Source organism: Choloepus didactylus (genome assembly GCF_015220235.1).
Source record: "Choloepus didactylus isolate mChoDid1 chromosome 11 unlocalized genomic scaffold, mChoDid1.pri SUPER_11_unloc1, whole genome shotgun sequence".
Classification (NCBI taxonomy): domain Eukaryota; kingdom Metazoa; phylum Chordata; class Mammalia; order Pilosa; family Megalonychidae; genus Choloepus; species Choloepus didactylus.
In genome coordinates, this window is record NW_023637577.1 from 2,453,203 (window position 1) to 2,477,991 (window position 24,789).

Sequence of the window (24,789 nt, forward strand, 5' to 3'; positions counted from 1 at the left end):
TTCTTGCCAGCTTACATTTTGCATGATACTGTCTCTGTCTGGATACAGAAAGATGCTTAGGGTGGTTGTGATGGGGGCAAGAGGCAGAGTGCTAGGAAAGGGCAACCACACAGTTTGGTACCTACGGGTGGGAAGTGACCTGTCTCACTTGCAAGTTACTATGAACCCTGGATATCTGTGTTAAGGGTCAGCAATGGCAGTTAACACCTGGCTTCCTACTTCCTACTTGTTTGTAGAAAGGACTCCAATGTAAAAAAAAAAGAAAAAAAAAGTTGTAAAATCACTAAGTGAAATTTTAAAGACAATAGGCTAACATGTTGATCTATTAATATATGAGTTGAAAAACATTATAATCACTATAATTACCTGTAATCATGTACTGTTTTTCTTGCATTCTCTAGTTGTTCATTGGTTAACAGAATATTCCTGGGGTCAGTTACAGTGAAGAAATGATTGGCTCGTCCAACAAAAGTGCTCTGATCCCATCGAGGCTCCTTGATGTTAAGGTTTGGTGGCAATTTTCCAGACATCGTCCTGGACTACAGGGGTGTCAAAAAGACAAGTTCATTTAAGGGTTACAAAGTCTCTAAACATTTTAAATCTCTACAGTCACACTAGTCTTCAAGTAAAGATGTATGTACTCTTCCCATCTATAAAAATGATTTTGTTATACATGGCAGAAAGATGATCTAAAGCCAAAGCTAACTTTGTCCAAATATTCCCATTGATCTTGAAATACTCTAGAAAAATAGAGACATAAAAAGTTTAAAAATAGCATCAACAGATAGGGGTCTGAAGTCTGAAACTCCTTTTCTGAGCACAATGGTAGTCAATAGTTAAAAGTTCAAGCTACTACTGCATTCTAGTCTACTAAAGTTTTTATTACTATTAGTAGAAGGGACTAATTACATAAAAGGTTTGGGTGCTAAAAATTATATAATTTAAAAAGATTTAGATCCATTCGTCCTTGTTCTGGACATAAACCACTAATCAAAAATTAAAAATTTTCTTCTTCAACCTACCAGGGGCATAGTGGGAGAAACACATTCTGACAGCTCCGTGAGCCACATACTAAGGAACAACACTGTAGCATATAATTTCCTTTAAAAAATGTCTACTTTCTGGCTGAGAACCATTACTTTTTCCCCAAAAGTAATTAATTTCTTTTTCTGAGTAATTCATGCTTATTTTAGAAATGCATTGTACTGTTTTAACACATGCTTACTGTTGTATTCTGAATAATACAAGCTCTTTGTAGAAAATAAAGAAACAAAATCACCCATAATCCAGCCATTCTGAAATAACCATTGTTAATGTTTTGGTACATTTCCTTGCAGGCATTTTCTATACATATTATCATATAATTTCCTTCAAATAAAGCACATTAAATTGATATACTCTGGAGTTTTTTGCACTTAGTTCATGAGCATTTCCCATGGTTATACAGTGATGTCTTTAACGTTTATGCAGGCATTTTCTATACATATTATCACACAATTTCCTTCAAATAAAGCAAATTAGGCTGATATACTCTGAGATTTTTGCACTTAGTTTATGAGTGTTTCCCATGGTTAAACAATGGTGTCTTTAATGTTTAAGTCATTCTCAGTTTTTCACCATTATCAGTTATGCTGCATTCTTGCACATGAATCTTTACAGCTGGTAATTTCCTTACACTACATGATAATAGCAGGTAAAAGGATCTAATCGCTTTCAAGGCTTCAAACCATTGCTTTCTTAAACCTTGTTTCCTTTCCTACTTTTTAAATACCAGCTCCAATAGGAGCTTTCTATTCCAGGTCATTTTTCATCAAGTTATTTTTTAGTACTTCACACGTCATTAAATATGTTAAGATTTCAGATACAGATGCTGGGCAGTCTTGGAATCCGTACTTCATCAAAATCTCAAAGTACATACCAGACCAATGGATCAAAATGACGTACGTTAGGTCCACAGACTGTGAATAATCCAGTGTGTGGGAAATGATGGCCAGTCAGTGTTTAGAGTGAGAAAGCAAAAATAAGCCCTGCCATTTATAAATCAGGCTGCGGTCACAGATAAAAGCCAGCTTGCTAAGTTAATAGGACGCAATATTTTCTTCCAAGGTCACTATGTTCCCTCTTTGCAATGAGCCAACAGACATGACTTCACTGGATGGCAGGTTTCTCCGTGGTGGTCACTGGTTGTCTAAGCTATGAGAAGCAAACTGTCTAAATTTCAAATTAGAACTCATCAGAATTGTACATGTTAAGTCCATGGATACAAGGATTAAAATAGATGTGAAAGAGCTGTGTCAGTGTATATAGAAAGGTCTAAATTTCAAATCAGAATACATCAAATGAATTATTCATAAAACATACATAAAGCAGAACAAAATCTCCAATTTGTACACAGGAGAGCAGTTTTCAGACTTGTCTATAGAGACTTAGAATTGCTGCTGAACTACTGCTTTTTTTTTACATTCAATTTTATTGAGATATGTTCACACACCATACAGTCATCCAATGTGTGCAATCACTTGTTCACAGTACCATCATATAGTTGCACATTCATCACCACAATCAATTTTTTAACATTTTCATTACTCCAAAAAAAAAAAAACGAATAAAAATTGAAGTAAAAAAGAATACCCAATACCCAAGACATCCCATACCCCCCATCCCTCCTATTCTTCATTTACTTTTTTTTTCCCCATTTTTCTATTCATCTGTCCATACCCTGGATAAAGGGAGTGTGAACCACCAGGTTTTCACAATCACACAGTCACACTGTGCAACCTACATAGCTATGCAATCGCCTTCAAGAATCAAGGCTACTGGGTTGCAGTTCAACCGTTTCACGTATTTTCTTCTAGCTATTCCAACACACTAAAAACTAAAACGGGATATCTATATAGCACATAAGAATGTCCTCCAGAGTGACCTCTTGACTCCACTTGAAATTGCTCAGCCCCTAAAACTTTACTTTGTTTCATTTCACTTCCCCCTTTAGGTCAAGAAGGCTTTCTGCTGAGGTTCTTTTACTCTGAAGGAAATGGGGAGTCTTTGGAGGGTGCCGATCAGAAGAATAAACTGATCTGACTGACAATTTAAAAGGATCTCTCTGGCTTCTGTGAAGAGTCTGTGTGGCGAAAAGAAGCAGAGAGACCACTTGTGATGGCATCGTAGTAATCCAGGGGAGAGGTGATGGGAAGTGGAGGGGTGGGAGGTGCTGGTACTCTGGATATTTTGCTGGTGGAGCCAGCAGGATTTCATGAAAGCTTACACATGGAACGTGAGAGAAAGAAAATGCAGGACAGTGAAGGCGTTTGGTTGGAACAACTGGAGAAGTCTTAGGAAGCAACAGGGAAGCCAGAGTTGGACGCATTAAGTGGAAGATGCCTAGAAGACATCCAGGAGGCAGCTGGAATGCAAATATGGAGTTCAGGGGAGAGGTCTAATGTGGAGATGAACATCTGGGAACAGTAAGCACAGAGACTGCATTTAAAGTCAGGATATGGGGTGAGATGGCTGAGCCCTGAGGGCTGGAAAAGAACAGGTTAGAGCAAAGGAGGCTGAGAGGTGAGTGCCCAGGGGAATCCAGGGGAAGCCACGCTCTCGGTAGTTTAATTGGCCAAAAGCAGAGAACACCCTGGTGGCTGGTTCCTCCCACTGTCAGGTAGTGAAAAAGGAGGATACATCTCCAGTCTGGGGGAGGGGGATACTGCAAAGAGAATCCTCTTGGCAAGATCTAAAAATTCTAAGCAATGGTGGTAGCAAGAAGGGAGAAACTGCATAGCACATTAAATCCCCCTCACAGGGACCTGTTTATTCTTGCAAAGCCACACGCACAGACGGGAAGTTCCTAACCCACAGAACACAAAGAAACCACCTAGAGGGCTTTTTAAAAAGACAAATATGATCCCTCTTCCAAAGTCTGACCCAGCATGTCTAGCAGAAGGTGGGCAGGTGATTCTGGGGGCACTCTGGATGCAGACCCCCAGTTCTCCGAGAACCAGACTCACGAGCCCATGATCCACTTCCTTCTCTGCCCTGCCTGTCCCTTCCCTCAGGCCTGGTATCTATTTTTTTCTCAAAAAAGTGAGTACCAAAATAACAATTCCAAGGAATCATTTTTCCCTTTCAAGTATAATTCTATCACTCTTTCTCCTTCATGCTTGACATAAATAATTCCCCCTAAATTTAAAATGGGGATTTCATACAGTCCTGGTCCGTAATGGTAAACCACCTTCAATTTATCAAATTAAAACAAAGAAGCTACATTTAGGGCGAGTTGTTGCAAATCATGATATCATTTTTAAATTACAGCGCCTTGAATCTTGAAGATGATTGTATAAAAATGTAGGTTATGAGGGGTGACAATGTGATTGGGAAAGTCATATGGACCACACTCCCCTTTGTCCAGTGTATGGATGGATGAGTAAAAAATGGAGGAAGGAAAAAAACAAACAAAAAAAGGCACCCTGTGTTCTTTTTTACCTTAATTGCCCTTTTTCACTTTAATTATTATTCTTGTTATTTTTGTGTGTGTGGTAATGAAGGTGTCAGGGATTGATTTGGGGGATAAATGCACAACTATGTAATGATACTGTGAACAATCGAATGTATGATTTGTTTTGTATGGCTGCATGGTATGTGAATATATCTCGATAAAATGAATTAAAAAAAAATTACAGCGCCTTTATAAAATGAATATTTCATAATCGTGGAAGAGCTGGATAGGGTCTTGAAAATAATCCAGACCCATGTGCTCCTCCTATGGATGGGGAAACGGGTCCATAAGGAAAAATAACTACTCAGGCTGTATGACTGGTGCTGGGGGGTGGGAGGTTCCAAAGCAGGCCTGGACCCCAGGGCATTGAATTTCTATTCTCTTTCAGCTATTTTTTCCCCCAATGTATGCTACCTATTAATGTTTGCACAGAACTGATATTTTGAGGCCTCCTTCCTTTTTTCCTTTAAATAAAAACTGTCTACTCATGCTATCAAGTTCTGTACTACAATAATGTTATGGTGACTGCCCCACACCAGTGAGTGAGAGAAGGATGTGGTGGAGGAGGCTGTACGGAAGTATTTTCTTTAACAGGAAAGAAAAAGGAAGGAGATGGGGAAAGAAAACCCCACATTTTGGAGTTTCTGCTACAAACGAGGAATTGGGCTAGTTGCTTGCCTAAGAGTGCAAGCTCCTACTATGCGCCAAGGCTGACCTGATCTCAATTCTCACAACTGTGTGCTTCAAGCATACTATGCACTTTTCATAGACAAGGACATTATGATTCTGAGCTGTCACTCACAGCCACCCCTCATCTCCCTGGGGAGGAAGCAGGGTTGCTGGCTCCAACTGCTTATCTTCTGACTCATCCTGGTCAAGCACCCCCAAAACCTGACACTAAAAGCTCACTTTCATTGACCTTGACGCACCTGTGGAAGTCAGAATAATCCACCCCCCCCCCCCCCAGAAGTGCACATCCAAAACCACAGACCTGTGACTGTCACCTTACATGGCAATGAGGGGCTCTGCTGATGTGATGAAGGTAAAGATTTTGAGGTCGGGAGATTATCCTGGATTACTCGGGGCGGGGGGAGAGTGGTTCAATGTAACCACGAGGTTCCTTATGAGGGAAAGACAGAGACAGGACAGGGGGAATGAGACAAGGAGAGGTGACAATGAGAGCCGAGGGTAGAGTTGATGCCGGGCCAGGGTCAAGGAATGCAGGAAAAGCCAGGAACCGGATTTTCCCCTAGGGCCTCCAGAAGGAATGCCAATGCATTTTAGACATCTGATCTGCAGAACTGTAGGATAATAAGTATGTGTTGTTCCCAGCTATGACTTTGCAGTCATTTGTTATGGCAGTCATAGGAAATTCACACGGCACTATTTTCCCTATGAAGAAGGCTTTCAAACAGCACTATACTGGCATTAAGAAATACCAACCAGTATTGCCTATATATTCCTGAAGACTGGGAAAGTGATTAAACTAGAGGAAGGGGTAGCAACAGACATGATGGAATTTAACAAAGGATTATGAATACTGGATATTTATATAATTTTCTTTTTCTTAGTTGCTAAGGTATTAGAATAGTTAGAAGGAAAGAATTGAAAGGGTGGAACTGTAACCCATAGCATCCTTTGAAATTTGTTCTATAGCTACTTGTTAAATGGTAATTTGAAAGCTATACCTTTTTGTATATATGTTGTATTTCACAATAAGGAAATAACTGAAAATATGGTACTATAACTCATAATAACTTTGGAAATTTCCTATATATCTACTTGTTATATCATACTTTGAAAAATATTACCTTTTTGTATACATGCTATATTTCATAATAAGGAAATAACTGAAACAGTGGAATTGTAATCTCTAATATTCTTTGAAACATTTTCTTACTACTTGTTAAATTGCACTTGGAAAGTTGCAATTATATATGTTATATTCTGCAAAAAAAAACAAGAAATACCAACCAGGCTTGATGATGTCCCTCCCCACCCCCAGATTTGCAAAAACATAAAGACCAATAGGGGATGTCATAGTTACATTCTTACAAAGACAGATGATCTCCAGCCAGGTAACATTTTTAAATTATTAACTATGGTTCCCATGCTTCAATTAAACAAGACTTTTCTTCAAGCATGAACTTCCACCCTCAAGGACACAAACAGGATTCACCTTCTCCATTCTAAAAAAACTGAACAGTTTCGATAACCAAGAGTCTCACTTGAAAAAAAAAACCTGATTTCCTATCCCATCCTAAAGCACAGTGGGGCACAGGATCCACTCCCCTACCACCCACCTGCCCCGGGTCTGGGCCTGCGAGACCTCCACTGAGCTTGGTTTCAAAGCTGAGAAGAGGGCACCAAGGCGTGGCCGCAGGGGCATGGCCCAGGCCCCCAGCCCCTGGCAGCGCGTGGGGGTCCCTGGGGAGCACCTGGTGCCTGCCCACCGGGGCACAGCCGGCCGGGGCTGGCAGGAGGGAGGCACTGGGCACGGGGACCTGCGCCCCCAGCACCGGGATATAGAGTCAGAGGGATGCACCCATCCCAGCATACGCGCCACTGACCAGTCCACTGCACCCAGCCGTGGGGCCGGGGCCACACCAGCCACCGAGGAGGGGTGGATGGGGGGTCCCCGGTACTGGCCCTGAGAAGTGGATTTGGTCTCCCCACAGTCTGGCACACTGCAGTTCCTGGACTTACTGCCAAGGCTGAAATTGGGCCCCGATGGCTTTAAGTGCCGCTGTCAACACGGTTCTAGATGCTACTTCAAGACAACAGGTGGTGGCAGTTTTCCCACAGATGCTTCTCAACTAGGGAGTGCCAGCTGCCCTGGAAGAAGTCAGTTTACAGAGCCTCCTGGTGACACCGTGGACAGCCTGAACCAGCACCAAGACAAATGTTCCAAAAGAAAGTGGCAGAGAATAACGTATGTATCTTCCGATGGATGTGGCAAGAACGATGGAAGATGCCATACCGCCACGGTGAAAGATTGCAGAAGATGCAAACGAACATGTTTAAGGTGGCATGAGTGAGTTCCTCAGCTTTTTAATATCTGAAGCAAGTGAAAGACGCAATCAAGAGAAATGACAACCAATGGGAAGGACAGTCTCCTAGCTGTATTTGCCTTAGGCTTGGATGGTTGTGGAGAACATCTGAAACAATCCCTTGGGAAATTCCAAGGTTATGAAAAGAGAGGCAGGAGTGGGTAGAACTGATGCACCTACAGACAGACGAAGTAAAGGGCTTAAAGAGGAGGCACCGACGAAGCCAGGTACTGGCTGCCTTAACTGCAGATGGTCAACAGCAGAATGTTTACACAGAATCTTGTTAACTCCTTTCTGGTGGTCAACAAATTCAGTTTCCATGATCTGAAGAAATGATGAACTGGGAATCCTAGAGAAGCGAGAGAGGCTGCAGGTTCTGGAATGAAGGCATTCGATGGAAATGACTGGGGAAAGAGGTTTCTTTGCCTGTTATATAGCTGTAATGTAACTTCCTGATGCTTGACTAATTGAGATGTTAATCTTGATTGAGAATTTTTTTTTCATGAATGATTTTAAAGAAAATTTTGGATTTTACAGGCATTAAAAAAGTTTTGTTTTGTATGGGAGGGAAAAGTGGGATTAAATTTTTTTTCCCTGTGGTTGACTGATACCACTTGCACTAAGAAGCAAAGTCACTTTAAGGCTTTATCATTTGAAGACTCTCACTTACAATGAACTGAGGATGTCAGTTATCTGACATCATTAATAATTATAGCATTATACTCTATTTAATGAGTCACTCCTAAAGAAATTATTTTACAGCTTATATATGTTGATATATTAATTAACCCCTAAAAGGTGACAGAAATAATCTCTTAGACAGGGGAAAAAAACCCTGCTAAAATTCACCTCTTAGCTAAGAATTTTTGGCAAATATAAGCCTCATGGAGCCTCATCAAAAGAAACTTCTCAAATGATTTCTAATCATTAATTCATAAATAAAATTAATTTATATATTTAATATCCAACAAAAAATTAAAAATTAAAAAACAAAACACTCTCATTATCCAATACTGGCTTAGTTCTGGATTTGGAAAGACCCCCTCATACACAGCAAATGGTAAGTTGAAAAATAAAATATCATCTATGAATACAGTCCCAATTTCCCCAAACACACTTGTGGTCACCCTTCACATATTCAGCAAATTTTGTATGGACATCACCCAACTTTGCTGATGTCTTAAACTGAATTACTAGATTACTAATCTGGGCAAGTCTTATTGTAGACTGATATGAATGACTCTTTGGTATACAAATCCATACACACCTTTCAACGCATGCCCAAGATTTCAATAGAGTAGACCTGCTTTGATATCCACAATAACTCAGTCACACAATTTATAAGTTTTAAAGCCAATGAGTAGCATGACAAAAGATTCTATATTCATAATACAGTCATATATTATTACTCTAGGCCTACTAGAAATAAGTAACATCTTTTTTTCCTCCAATTATTAAAGTTCTTAGGAATATGAGCCCAAATTGGTTGCATATGATAAATGATAATGTGTTTTTTACATGACAATACTTGTGAACAATTCTGTGATAGTGGAAGGGCATGCCACCTTTGTTTTACGGTTAGACACCTTGCCTGAGACCACAGTCAGCATGTAGCTTTGCAAGGGCAGGGGACCCCCATTCCTTGACCCCCAGGACCTGGAACACCACCCCCCATGCATTATTCTTAGTGTCTAGTTAACAGTTCACCACAATTAGGCCATGGTGATCTATTTAGTTTCCAAAGAATTGCACTGAATGAGTGGTTAGCTTGACTTGAATTCCTGGCTCCCGGCTGCTCTCCTCTAATCCTGGATGGAGGTGTTAGGGGAAGAGGTTTGTAGAAAAGCTAGTGGATTAGCTGATCTGAGTTCAAATCCCAGGACCACCAACTACTCTGCGCCCTTTTCATGTTATCCAACTGCTCCAAGCAACTGTATCTTTATCAATAAAATGAGGATAATATTTCCTAATAATAACTACTAACATTTAATAGATACATATCCTCAGAGCTTTCCTTATATTATTGTGCTGGTTTGGATGTACTGTGTTCCCCAAAATGCCATTATCTTTTATGCAATCTTGTGTGGGCAGATGTTTAGTGTTGATTAGATTGTAATTCTTTGATTGTTTCCATGGAGATGCAACCCACCCAACTGTGGGTGATAGCTCTGATTGGATGGTTTCCATGGGAAGTGTAGCCCCGCCCATTCAGCGTGGGCCTTGATTAGTTTACTAGAGCACTATATAAGCTCAGACAGAGGGAGTGAGCTTACTACAGCCAAGAGGGACACTTTGAAGAATGCACAGGAGCTGAGAGAGGAGCTGCAGTTTACAGAGACATTTTGGAGATGGCCTTTGAAAGCAGACTTTTGCTCCGGAGAAGCTAAGAGAGGACAAATGCCCCAAGAGCAACTGAGAGTGACATTTTGGAGAGAAGCTGCAGCCTAGAGAGGAACATCCTGGGAGAAAGCCATTTTGAAACCAGAACTTGGAGCAGACACCAGCCATGTGTCTTCCCAGCTAACAGGGGTTTTCCGGATGCCAATGGCCATCCTCCAGCGAAGGTACCCGATTGTTCAGGTGTTATCTTGGACACTTTATTTCCATAAGACTGTAACTGTGTAACCAAATAAACCCCCTTTTATAAAAGCCAATCCATTTCTGGTGTTTTGCAGAAGGGCAGCATTAGCAAACCACAACAATTATCTTCTCTCATCCTCCCAGCTGTCACCATCCTCCTTTTACACATGAAGGTGGTTACCGGTGGGGGGGAGGGGATGGGGCTTCTCAAATAAATGGTGGTCCAGGATGTGCACATGGGCCACTTGGCTCCAGAACCACTGCTCTTTCATGGTGAGCATGAAAGCATCTCCCTGGATATTCTGATTCAGTAGATACAGAAGAGTGTAGGAATCAGCTTCTTAAGAAGTTCACCAGGGTTATCCTATGACAAGGTAACTTTAGGAAACACTATGTTGGAAAGAATATGGAAATAATAATAATAATAAAAAAGAATGACTTGCCTGCTTTCACTGCTATTATTCATAAAAGAAAGAAAAGACATCTGAATTAGAAAGAAGTAAAACTACTCCTATTTGCACATGACATGACCCTATATATTGAAAATCCCAATGAATCTATAAGAAAGCTACTAGAGCTAATAAATGAATTCAGCAAAGTGGCAGGGTACAAAAATCTATACACCAGCAATGAACAACCAAAAAAGGAAATCAAGAAAACAATTCCATTTACAATAGCAAGTAAAAGAATAAAATACTTACGAATAAATTTAACTAAGGACATTAAGTACTTATACAAGGAAGACTACAAAACTTTACTAAAAGAAGTTAAAGATGAACTAAATAAATGGAAAGATATCCTGTGGATCAAAAGGCTTACTAGAGACAAGATGTTAATATTATCCAAGGCAATTTATAGATTCAATGCAATTCCAAACAAAATTCCAACAGCATTCTTGCAGAAATGGAATCATCAAATTTATATGGAAGGGTTAAGGACTCCAAACAGGCAAAACAATTTTGAAAAAGAACAAAGTTGGAGGACTCACATTTCCTGATTTTGAAACTTATCACAAAGGTAAAGTGGTCAAAACAGTGTGGTACTAGCACAATGACAGATATGTAGACCAATGGAATAGAATTGAGAATTCAGAAATAAACCCACACATCCATGGCTGATTAGTTTTTGACAAGGATGCCAAATACACTCAATAGGGAAAGAATAGCCTTTTCAATAAATGTTGCCAGGAAAACTGGATTTTCATAGGCAAAAGGATGAAAGTGGATCCTTACTTTATACCATATACAAAAATTAACTCAAAATAGATCAACGACCTAAATGTAAGGGCTAAAACTATAAAACCCTTAGAAGAAAACAAAGGGAAATACCTTCAAGACCTTGTATTAGGCAGTGGAATCCTAGATTTCACACCAAAACCACAAGCAACAAAAGAAAAATTAGATAACTTCAACTTCATAAAAATAAAAAATGTTTGTGCATCAAAGGACATTATCAAGAAAGTGAACAGACAACATAATGTGAGACAATATTTGGAAACCCTATACCTGATAAGGGTTTAATATATAAAGAACTTTTACAATGCAACAACAAAAAGACAGAGAGCTCAATTAAAAAATGGGCAAAGGCATGCCAGGGATGGGGGCAACACATGTGTCTGACATTTCCAGAGAACTTGAATATGCTGTGTGAAAAACATTAGGATATGAGGACATATGTGAAAATACCTGCCAGCAAAGGGGTGTTAGCAAGCACACAACTGAGCTCAACCTCTCAAATGATGCTAGAAAACCTGATAACCAAAGTACAAACCAAGACAGAATCTGGACCCACCATATTACCCCAAAGACTCTGCCACCCTGCCCTGAGGCACTGTTCTGACTCAAGATGTCCAGATTTCAAGATGTGAACAATGAAGCTTCCACACTGGCCGACTGGCCTGAGGCATGTCAGGAAATGCCAGCCATGGAATTCTGTGGTTATTCTGGAAGCTTTGTGTTTGCCGCCAAGCTTCGAGGCCATTACTGCTATAATCAGCAGTCTCTAAAGCTGCTGGTCTCCTGCAGAGGGGACCTGGGTGGGGGTGGGGGTGTCACAGTCACAGCCTGGCTGTGCATGACGCTGCCTCAAGCTCAGTGATTTGCTTCACTCTGAGACACACACAAATGCCTGGGAGTTGTTTTTAGGTACAAAGCAACAGAGTGGATTTTATCTACTTAAAATGGGTTATGTGAAGTTTTAAGCAATGTAAATGGTATTTTGTTATTTATTAAGATAAACTCAAATTGTCCTCTGGCCATCTGTTTCCCTGGCTGTTGCCTAGCGAAATACTTATCTGCCCTTTGAAATACAACGTTAAAAAAAAACAAAAAGCACAACACGGGCAAAGGACTTGGACAGATATTTTTCCAAAGAGGATATACAAATGGCCAATAAGCACATGAAAAGATGCTCAACATCATTAGCCATTAGGGAAATGGAAATCAAAACCACAATGAGATACCACTTCATACTCACAAGGAGGACTATTATTTTAAAAATGGAAAATAACAAGTGTTAGAGAGGATGTGGAGATATTGGAACTCTAGTGCATTGTTGGTGGAAATGTAAACTGGTGCACCCACTGTGGAAAGCAATATAGCAGTTCCTCAGAAAGTTATATATAGAATTATCATATGGCCCAGCAATTCCACTCGGGGTGTATACCCAAAGAGAGTGAAAACAGGGTCTCAAACAGATACTTGCACACCAGTGTTTATAGCAGCATTATTCACAATAGCCAAAAGGTGGGCATAACCCAGTGACCATCAATAAATGAATGGATCCACAAAATGTGGTACATACTTACACACGATGGAATATTTTCAGCCATAAAAGGGAATGAAATTCTGAGACATGCTGCAATATGGAAGATCCTTGAAAACATTATGCTTAGTGAAATAAGCAAGGCACATAAAGACAAATATTACATAATGTTACTGATAAAATATATTTGGAATTGCAAATTTTCAGAGACAGAAAATAAATTAGAGGTTACCAGGAAATGGGAGAAGGTGGTGGAGGAGAAGTTTTGCTTGTTGGGTATAGAGTGTTCACAAATAAAAATAATATATATTGTATATTAAAAATATATATATTTACTGAAAAAATGGAAATGAATAAGTGGTAGTGAGGACAGGAAGACTCCTACGTTGCTGGTGGGAATGTAAAATGGTGTAGCTGCTGTGGAAAACAGTTTGTCAGATCCTAAAAAGTTAAACATAGAATTACCATATGACCTGGCAATTCAACTTCCAGGTATATACCCCAAAAAAATGAAAAACAGGGATTCAGAGACATATTTGTACACCAATGTTCATGGAGGCATTATTTACAATAGCCAAACAGTGGAAGCAACCCAAGTGTCCATCAAGAGATGAATGGATAAACTATATGTGGCATATCCATGCAATGGAATATTATTCAGCCATGAAAAGGAATGAAGTTCTGATACATGCTACTGCATGGATGAACCCTGAAGACATCATGTTGAATGAAATAAGTCAGACACAAAAGAACATATATTGTATGGTATCACTTATATGAAAACTAGAACATTCAAATTCAGCAAGACAGAAAGTAAGAGTATAGGTTAGCAGGAGCTGGAGGTGGAATGGGAAGTTATTACTTACTAGGTACAGAGTTTGTTTAGGGTGATGGATAAATTTCGGTAATGGATGGTGGTGATGGTAACACAACACCTTGATGTAATTAATACCACTGAATTGTATGCTTAAAAGTAGTTTAAATGGGAAATTTTATGTTGTATCCCCCCCACCGACAAAAAAAAAAAAAAAAAAAAAAAAAAGAGAAAGAAAGAATGACCTAACAGTTAAGGGAAGATTCTTATCCTCATATAGGGGCAATATAAATATTCAGAAGACTCCGTGGCTATTTGTTTTGGTTTGACCTGTTCTTTCTGACTGGTTTCTGTCCAGGGAGGCTGCCGGCCTGTGGCCCATTCTCCTGAGTCCCTATCCTGACAACCTATGGATAGAGAACTGAACTTGAACGAAGACAATCTGAAGTCCTGATTCTGTCACTTCCTTTCTAGGCATGTAACTCTGGGCAAGGCACTTTGCATTTCTGAGCCTCAATTTTCTCATCTATAAAATGGGAGATGAGAGTGGCTCACTAAGTTAGTAGGATTAGCAAGCTGAGGTATAAACCAGGGCTATACTAACCTTTATGAATTCTGAAGTGTTACACTGAGGTAGGACCATCTTCAAAAAGCCAGTTTTGCAGGCAATTTGGGGAGAGGAAGGGGAAGAAGGAGCTTGGCTGCCACAGCTTCTTGAAGATGACTGGAAATGTCTTAGAAAAAGAAATTTTCTCCAAGATAAGCTTCATCTCAAGCTTTTAGCTCCATGCCAAGAAACTGGGGCATGGTGGGGAGGAGAACCTTCCAATATTTCACAGAAAACAGGTTAGCAATTGTGGTAGTTTGAAGCTGTTATGTACACCAGAAAAGGCTATGTTCTTTTAATCCATTCCTGTGGGTACAGACTTACTGTGGGTGGGACCTTTTGATTAGGTTCTTTCAATTGAGATGTGAACCAGCCCATTCAAGGTGGGTCTTAATCCTCTTATTGGAGTCCTTTATAAGAGGATATAATACATAGAGAAGCTAAGAGATGAAATTAAGAGATGCTCATAGAGAAAAGCCCCAGAGAAGCTAAGAGAGAACCCACAGACGCTCAGAGAGGAAGCCACTGAAGCCAGAAACTGAAAGCAGTGAAACACGGGAGAGAAGGACCAGCAGACGCTGGCCATGTGTCTTCTCATGTGACAGAAATGTCCCTGATACTGGCAGCTTGTCTTTAGAGTCCAGGTATCATCCTATTGATGCCTTCAGTTGGACATTTTCATGGCCTAAGGACCATAAATTTAAGTTAATAAATCCCCATTGTTAAAAGCCAGCCAATTTCTGGTATATTGCATTTTGGCAGCTTTAGCAAACCAAAACAGCAGGGAATGTGCTTTGTCAGGGAATTATTTATTAACAACCTTGAACTCTGAGGCCTAAAGATGAACACTGGCAACTAAGCTATTAAAATGGAAGTTTGTTGTTGGTTACAACTGCTGCCTTTGAAAGAGGAGAGAAAGGGCATCACTGCCCAGTTTGTTTAGTTAGGGCCAGGCAGGTGTGAAACAACCTGTTGCAGTCATTGGTGTTCCCCACCCAGGGAAGCTTTAGATGACCAAGTGTCCATTACATTCCAGACACTGGGTTTTACATACAATATTAGTGCACTAAATCCTCTTTAACAGCCCTCCAAAATATTCAATCCTGTTTTGAGAATTATCCAGAGAAATTAAGCGCCACGCCCAAAGCGGCACAGCCTGGAGGTAGTATTAATTGTCTAACTTTCTCGAACTTCTCACCCTTTGGATGCCAGAGGGGATCTGTCTCCAAAGGACAATCACACTAACTGAAGGAGCCCAAAAAGTGAATTTACTAATTTGTTTGGCTTAGGGCTGGCCATCTGCCTAATTTTTCGCAGCATCCCTTCACACAGGAGACGAAATTAATTATGGATCGGGAAACAGAATCCTGTGCAAACAATCAGACTCTTTCAAAGAGTCTTTCCACTCAGCAATGGCTTTCTGTTGGATGTTCCCCTCTATTGCTGGGACAGTTCTATATGAAGTGGGGCCTGTCTAGGATCAGAAAGATATGGAGAAGACTTGCCTTCCACCCTTTCTCTCCCAACCCCTTCAGTGAAGGGCCCACCATTATATTAGCTTTAAAAGCCCCATGTGACAATCATTTACTGCTTATGTTCCAGTCCTCAAGATAAACTTTGGTCTTGGGTTTCTTAAGCAGTATCTCAGGGTGGTGGAGCTTACAACCATTAAAAGAAAATCTCTACCAGTTTCCATTTTTGGATGGTGGCATCAGCCTGTAAAAATGATAAAAATGCCACCAAACTGTAATGTTGTGGACATATTCAGTTGAATATTTTACCACCCACTTAACAGAATCAACCAAAAGATTCTATATACTGAAATCTATGAAAGCATTGTACTCATTAACAGTAGTTAAATTGGAAAAAAAAAAAAAACAAAAACAACTTTAGACTTTGTATCAATACGAGTACTTTGATACATATTCTAGTGATTTTTCACTTTTTAGGCAAGTCTTTTTAACAATTTCCTACTGCTGGTTTCTTACTTTTAACCACACATGAAAGGTCGGTCTCACCCATGTTCACACCCCAGCTAAATACAGTTCACTGCTGCTTGCATAGTAGGGTACAGATGCTGTATTTCATTTTAAGGCATCATAAAGCAAAGAACTTGGGTGGTGAGTCTGCTCTAATGGTCGCTGCTCCCAACCTTGCCCTAGCTGTCCTCTCAGCCTTCCATGCAGAGAGAAACTTTCTATATTCATCCTCATGGAATTTCATAAAACTTTCCAGAATATTGAGAGCATTCTAAACATTTTACTGTCCCTGCATTATAGCCACCATGTGCTATACATTTACTGTCCCTGCATTACAGCCACCATTTGCTATACATTTTTCCTCCATTGCAGCCACAGATATCCCCTTTCTGAAGGCCTATGCACCCTAAGAGCCTGCACATTCAATATAATCCCTGAATATATATTTAGTGCAATTTTACATTATAGCTGGATGGGAACTGATCGAACCACCTCTCCAAACACCATTATTTTTGCAAGTGAGATACCTGCAGTTATGAGGGAAAGAAGGACCTACTCAAGCCCCTGAAATGTCCAATAGAGTCTCCACTTATCCCCCTCAAAAGTTCTTCTCAACTTATATGTCATATATATCAAGTTTGCAGCCAGTGCCATAAGAATTGCAGAGCCTTCTTATTTACCTGCATACCCCACTTTGCACCTGTTATTACAAAGCCTGGAACACAGAAGACACTCAGTAAACTGAGGATGGACAAAGGAAGATAAAACCCACAGGCACTCAAGTCAAAATCTAGAAGGCAAGGCAGAAGAGGGATTAGAAATGTGATGAAAGTATACAAATAAAATGCCATGTGGCTTCAGAGGCTGTTGCCCATGGAGTAGTTAAGTGCCAGGGCTCCCAAGTCAAGGAGAGCTGGGATTTTTCATTCAGGCACTCAACAAATACTCACTGAGGGCCTACTTTATGCAGGCAATTGCTAGGGGGATAGACAGGTGAACAAGACAAAGGCCTTGTCCATTTTGGAGAGAATAAAAGAAGCAAATAGTTAATTACAACAGGTGACAAATGCTATGAAAGAAAAAGCACAGGGGTAATGTAACAAAGGATGTGTGCAGGAGGGGGTACAATTTTAGACAGCATAGGCAAGGGAAGGCATCTTTGAGGAGGTAGCACTTAAGCTGAGACTCAGATGACCTTATTCTACAGATGGCCAGCTGTGTGACCGTGGGCAGGTTACTCAACTTCTCTGAGCCCCAGCTTCTTCATCTGGATTATGGGGCTGGAAGATTGTAAAAATAAATGGACCCAAATCACCTGGCACACACACACACACAGTAGATATTGTGGTTCTCATCATTCACGGAAGGTTCGCGATCTGAGACACTTAGAAAGATCAGAGAGGAAAGCACGGAAATGCAAGGGCCACGAGCGACTACCACTATTCCAAGAATCTACTTACTTGCATCTCTCCTGCCCGCTAAATAGTGAGCTCCAGGACAGGGGCCGGTGGTCTCTCTGACCCCTCGCCCAGCTCTGTACCGGGCACGGAAGCCGAGAGCTAAGGAGCGTGGGGGTCGGGACCACCTGGTCACCTACCAATCGCTCGCGCCCCCCGCGCTGTGGCCTGTTCCCGCGGCAGCCATCTTGGGTGTCCTCCCCGAAGCGAGTTTCGTCACGCCGCCAACGGGGACAGCATGGCACAGCGCGCGGAGGTTGTGGAGGGGCCGAGCCCCCTCACCTCAGGGGCGAGACTCGCCCCACCGTGGGGGCCGCGAGGGCGCGCGGAGGACATGCTGTAGATGGGGAGCTGTCAGGCAGCCTTGATGACAGGGGGCTGCAGGTTGCAGGAGTCCCCAAGGTGCAAGGGTCCCCAAGGTACAAGAGACCCCAGGATCGGGGAGTCCCCAGCTCCACGCTGGGGCTTCCGACCTCCGAGCTCGGGGGAGTCTCCACGCAACCGGCCCATAGGCGCGCGCCCCCCGTTCAGCCCGCGCGCCTCAGCCATGCTTCCTGCGCCTTCCCCACCCACCTTGGCGAGAGCCTCCTCCTGCAGTTCACCGCTTCCCGGGAGCCGCCGCCCGCGCAGCTCGCAGGTCCCGCTCAGCGCCGCCTCAGCCGCCACCGGAAGCGCTTCTCCCGCCACGGCGGCCCTGCGCGCCTCCGCCGCCCCGGAGCACGTCCTCGGAGCGCGTCTCCGAGCTGGCGGGCGCGCGCCCCGGACCAGGATGCCGCGAGGCCTGGCTGGACCAGGTCGGCGGCCGCGCGCGGGAGGCCCGGAGATCCGCGCTCCTTGTTCCCACGCTCCAGCCCGCCCCTGGCCCGCGCCTTAGCTTGGGGTTCCTCGTCCGCCTCGCGTCTGCAATCAGGGACTCCCAAGTTCATGCTCACTGTGGCGCAGAGCCCTGCTCAGGATAAAGCCATTGTGTTCCATTTTGGTTTTCCTTGTTGGACTACCCCTCAATCATTTCTTTATTCTCAGGGTCTTGCATAAAGTCATCATTCATTCATTCATTCATTCACTCACTCGTTAATTTCTTTAAACCAGTGTTTCCCAAAGGGTGGAACCACTGATGCTACAAGGTGATTTTTAGGTGGTACAAGTGGCATGGCCTGATTTATGCCTTGAAAAGAACCACTCTGGCTGTTATGGGGAGAACAGACCTGACGTGAGGTCAGTAGGGAGGCTATTGGGGTAAGCCAGGGGTGAGATGATGATGGGTTTGGTCCAGGCTGGTAACACTGGAGATGGTGAGAAGTATTGGATTCTGGGCATATTTTGAAGGCAGATGAAATCTAGTGAGTGATAAAATACATCATGATCATGGATAGGAAGATTCTATTTTTAAAGATGTCTCCCCAAATTAACCCTCTAATGTAATGCAGTTCCAAATATAATTCTGACAACTCTAGTGTGGATGACAGTGTGTGTGGATAGCTTGAAAAGGTGACTGTAAGAGACATGGAAAAATAAAGAGCCGGAACTAGCCAAGACAATTTTGAAGACAGAACAAGGTGGAGTGACTCAGCTTACAGATACAAAACCTGTTATAGGTGCTGGTAAATAAACGAGATCGTGCGATTGTGCAGGAAAAGCAAAGAACTTAATGGAACCGAATAGAGATGCTGGATGTGGGCTTCTGCATATATAGAAACCTGGCCTCTCTGATAGAGGGAGAAAGGTTAGATATTCTTTAAAGGATACTAGGATGATGGGATCCTTACCTTGTGTCATACACAAAGCTCCAGGCAATTAAAGACCCAAGACTTCTAAATTTGTAGCAGACAATCTAGGAAGGTATGTTTATGACCCTAGGATAGAGGAGGCATTCTTAAATAAACACAAAAAGAACAAAATATTGTTAAAAGAAATAAAACAAAATAGAGTTACTGTGGCTAAGAGATTTCAAATGGAGTGGAGAGGTCATTTTGGAGGTTACCCTTAGGTAGGTCTCACAAACTGCCACAGTAGGCAAAGCCTCAAGCAACAATGTCCCTGAAAACCCAAAGGACATCTGGACACCACAAAAACAAAACAAAACAAAACAAAAACAAACAACAACAACAACAAAAAAACCCACAAGATAATGAACCCAGTTAACTGTCTAACCTGGGGGACAATCAGAGTACCCCAAATACCCATCAACCACAAACAACTTATCTAATCTTCTTTTCCTTTAAAAATCCTTACCTAGAAATGAAGGTGGGAAACAAGTTGCTATCTGAATCTGTGATCCCCAAATTGCAATTCTAATCACCCCAAATAAATGCCTTTATTGCCATGCAGCTTAATTTGTTGTTGCTAGGTTGACAATGTCACAAGTTCATCTCTTTACATCCCAAACCTAGGATCTCCATTAGAAAAGGCCTGAGCTTAATCAGGTCATGATTTAATGGGTTTGGGCTTCCTCAAGTACCTTCCCACTCAATTAAGAGTGCAGGGACAGACAATAATTTAAAAGTAAAGAGCACTCAAGACAAGAATTCCCCTTTAACACATTTTTACTAAAGGAGCACTTAAGGTAAAAAGGAACAAGTTAACAATGTAATAATTAATTGATACATTACCAAGCCTAGGAGCCCCCAATCCTCCAGACACAGGTGGACATGAGATCAGAGAGCTCCCCCTTGTCTCAGTTACAGAGAATTTATAGCACTTTTGGTTTGCATTCAATCAAATCATATTCTATTTTTACATTAAATGAAGACTTATGAACACAAATGTCTCATGAAGCAAAGCATCTCAATTCATGAGTGGTTCAAGATCAAAGAAAGGTATCCACATTATCAGAGACTTAGCCCTGAATGCCTGTAAAACTTCTAAAAATCCTTTTACTAATTAAGCTATGATTTCTGTAAGAGCAATGTAACATACTTTTACTCGTATAAAGTCTAAGAATTAGAAAAGAGATTACTATTACTTGTTTCTAACTGATTAATATAGTTTTCTTATTTTATTCTATTAATTAATTTAGCCATTACATCATACTGGTAAACATACATTTGATTAGGACTGTATTTAACCTTGCTACATTATTTACAACTTCTGTATGATTAAAGTAATAGCTGCAGCCCATTCTGTTTTCACAGAGGACTAGGTGATTATATGTTATCTATATCTAAGAAGGTTGAGAGGGTGTGTCTGCTTTCTTGAAAATATTCACAGTTCTTTTAAATGTTTTGCTTCTCCTTCAGTATAATTTTCTAATATGAGACTTGAAGGGTATGAATCATCTGTCCCAAATATTATAGTAAGGCCTTTCCACTTTTTATTATGTGGAAATTGTACTTGAGTGTTTTTTAGGTAAAAGTTCTGTTAAATATTCTTCTATATCAGAAGGAATAACTGGTTCTTTACTGTTAGAACAGAAAATATGAAAGCAGCGTAGAGAGGAGTCAGCATCCTCATTATTAGATTCCTCAGTAGAGATGTTATCCTGCTACAACAATATAAAGGAAAGATTGCTAAGTCAAATCTCATTAAAATGGAAAAACTCACACTCACCAATGACACCATAATAAAAGTGAGACTGTTCACAGACAGTGTTCTGGTTTGCCAGTGCTGCCATTATGCAAAATACCAGCAATGGATTGACTTTTATAAAGAGGGTTTATTTGGTTACAAAGTTACAGTCTTAAATCCATACAGTGTCCAAGGAAATGCATCAACAATTGGGTACCTTCACTGGAGGATGGCCAATGGCGTCCGGAAAACCTCTGTTAGCTGGAAAGGCATGCGGCTGGCTTTTGCTCTGGAGTTCTGGTTTCAAAATGGCTTTCTCCCAGTATGTTCCTCTCTAAGCTGCAGCTCCTTTTCAAAATGTCACTCTCAGTTGCTCTTAGGGCATTTGTCCTCTCTTAGCTTCTCAGGAGCAAAAGACTGCTTTCAAAGGCCATCTCCAAAATGACTATGTAAGCTGCAGCTCCTCCCTCAGCTCCTGTGGGTTCTTCAAAGTCTCTCTTGGCTGTGGCAAGCTCGCCCCTCCTGTCTGAGCTTATATAGAGCTCTACTAAACTAATCAAGGCCCACAGTGAATGGGCAGGGCCACACCTTCATGGAAATTATCTAATCAGATTTATCACCTATAGTTGGGTGGGTCACATCTCCATGGAAACAATCAAAGAATTACAGTCTAATCAATACTAATAAGCCCACCCACACAAGATTGCATCAAAGATAATGGTGTTTTGGGGGACATAATACATCCAAACTGGCACAGATGAGGAGAAAATATTTTCAGCATATGTATCTGGCAAAGAATACATATCCAGAAAATATAAGAAAAGTTTACAAATTAATAAGAAGATAGAGAAACCATCCAACAGAAAAACCTGGAAAAGACATGAATTCAGGTGATTGACAGAAAAGGGAAAACAAATGGCCCTGAAGCATAAGAGAAGATATTCCATCTTACTGGTGATTTGGCTCTTAGAAGAAGTTTCACGATGCTTTGGGGCAGTAGTCCTCGTCCTTAGAATTCTTATGAATGTTTAGCTAGCTTCTGCTCTTTACTATGCCCTGTGCCAAGTGCTGACCTCAAAGATTAGAAAAGGAAAAAAAAAAAAGTTCCTCCCTTTAAAGAGCTTATGGGCAAAAGGAGATAGACATGCAAGCAAGTAATTATAATAAACAATTACAATTCAACATGCCAGTTGTAACAGTCTACATGTGGGGTGTATACCTAAGTGTTACAAAAGCATAGAGGAGAGATTGACTAGCTTTCCTGCTGAAGGGGATGGCAGGGAGGTATACTAAATACAAAGTATAATAGCTATGAATGGCTGCATGAAAGATACATTACAATCAAGCAATCAACTGCAGAGGCATGCAGCATTGAACAATTATTTTTGTTGGTGAGCCTATGGGTTGGCTGTATGACTTTGCTGATCTTTGCTGGGCTCTTTCACAGATTGGGGGTTTTAGCTGGTATAACTGGGCAGACTTGGCTCTGTTTCATGTCTCATTTCTCTAGCAGTGGAGCCTGGGTATATGCACATGACAAAGGTAGAGATGGGAAAGTGAAATGAGACTTGCTCAAGACCTCTTGAGCCTTGAAACTGGCACACCATCATTTCTGCTGCATCGTATAGGACAAAGCAAGTCACAAGACCAGCCCAGATTCCAGAAGTGGGGAAATAGAATCCACTGCTGATGGGAGGAGCGCTGACGTGATCTTGTAAATAGGTATAGTTACATGGAATGGTAGAGAATTGGGGATATTTATTTCCTTCTAAATTCTGTCATAAATGGTTTTTTTGCATTTCCAGTATTCCCGTTTCCTTTGGGGAGCTTGCCCCTCCCTCACTTCATTTGATTCTGGTCAGATTGTCAGTCATGAGACTTTATCTTCCCATATTTGCCACAGTCAAAACAAACTGGGCTAAATAGAATCCTGCCCTGAATTATATATAGACCCTGGGATAGAGAGGTCTTCAAAAATTTTTTTTACACTAGGATAGTCAAGTTAGGAGATTAGGATTGTTAAACTGCCAGTCTGCAAAAATGAAACAGAGCTGAAGCAGTGAGAAAGCGGAGTTGGATGACATCATTTCAGGCCTGGGACACAGCCAATGTCGAAGTGAGATCTATCACCAACCACATGAGGGCTTTGCAGTTTAGTTATATGAGCCTATAAATCTCACCCACCCCCATGCTTTTTAAAATTTTAAGCTATTTGTGTTGGCTTTCTATCCCTGATTGACTGAGGAATCTGCAGAGGTTGTGTTTGAGCTGAAAGCACCCAAATTAGAAAAAGTGGGAAAAGGAGGTTGGACAAAGGAAGAAGAAATGAAGAGTGAGAATCAAAAATAAAAAGCAGTTGTCAACATTGTGTTCCCACCACCGTTTTACATGAAGGCTTTTCAGAAACAGCTTCCATGAAGCTAACATGGTATTTTTTTCAGCTTTGTTGATAAGGAAACTGAGTGTTTGGGAACTTTTGCTAAGCTTGCATAGACAAAGGTTGCAAAACCCTTGCATACTAATATGGACTTTGAACCTTTCGGGACACAGCAAAACAAAACGACGCTCAGTCAGCAAAGACGGGGGGCATATCTGAACATAGCATAAGTTCAGTGACCTGAGGAAAGATGTTACTGAGTGTATCACAAGATGAAGGTTTTCTCATGGTGGAACAGGAAATCTAGTGAGAATTAATTTTTTCTTTCAAATAAACTTTTTAATGAAAGCTTTGAATCTCCAGATAATATGCAGTCAATTTTGATGTTGAAAGAAATACATAATCATCATATGAATTTGAAAAGTACATGCATACATTCAATTCCACCCCCCACATCCCAGACTTCTTGTTAGATTTTTTAGTATATTTCCTACCAGTATTTTCTTTTCTTTTCTGACCCATCAAACTTTCATTCATCTGTGGAGCTTTCTGTGCAATGGCACAATTCCTAAGGACACAGGCTCTCGGGAAAGGCCAAACTGGGTTCTGATTCCACCTCCACCCTGTCTGGCTGTGTGATCCTAATCAAACTGATTCCTCAACCTCTCCGGGACTTGGCTTCTCTCTCTAATGTGTGCTAAGGATAATACCTGCCTCCCGAGGCTGTTGCAAAGATTATGTGAGTTTATGGACACACAGAGATTGGCATGGCACCTGACCCACAGGGAATAGCCATAATGAAGAGCTCTCTTTATTAGTGTCCCAGCTTCCTGGCTCCCACAGAAATTCATAAATCTCTCTGCTGGCTCTTCCTGCAATGTATTTAACCATACTTTTACAGTCTTGTCTTCTCTCTAGACCATGAACTCTTTAAATTAAGAAACTCCAACTTATTTGACTATCTATCCTCAGCATCTAGCACAATGCAGGGAATCTGGTAGATTCCATATAAATATATATGTATTCTTTTATCTTTTTGGAAAGAGGGTCTTTGAAGACACTATTAGTTAAGATGAGGCCAAACTGGATTAAAGTGTCCTTAAAAGAAGGGGAGAGGAGGCAGATAGACACAGGGGAGAAGACCAAGTGAAGATGGAAGTAGAGGC

At 41.2% G+C, this 24,789-nt stretch overlaps 1 protein-coding gene across 4 annotated transcripts in view; it reads right to left on the reverse strand.

The window, feature by feature from the left end:
- Nucleotides 1-22,220, reverse strand: part of SFXN1 (sideroflexin 1) — a 71,876-nt gene extending 49,656 nt beyond the window's left edge. Inside the window, exons 1-2 of one of the 4 annotated variants that reach the window (XM_037823083.1) lie at nucleotides 22,199-22,220; nucleotides 367-539 (exon numbers count right to left, since the gene is read on the reverse strand). In XM_037823083.1, coding sequence (XP_037679011.1) covers nucleotides 367-530 — 164 coding nt within the window. In that variant the 5' untranslated portion in view covers nucleotides 531-539; nucleotides 22,199-22,220. Of the gene's footprint in view, nucleotides 1-366; nucleotides 540-17,745; nucleotides 18,215-18,315; nucleotides 18,481-22,198 lie in introns of those variants that run through there. The other 3 variants (XM_037823082.1, XM_037823081.1, XM_037823080.1) reach the window with 3 other exon arrangements.
- Between the last annotated feature and the right edge of the window lie 2,569 nt (nucleotides 22,221-24,789).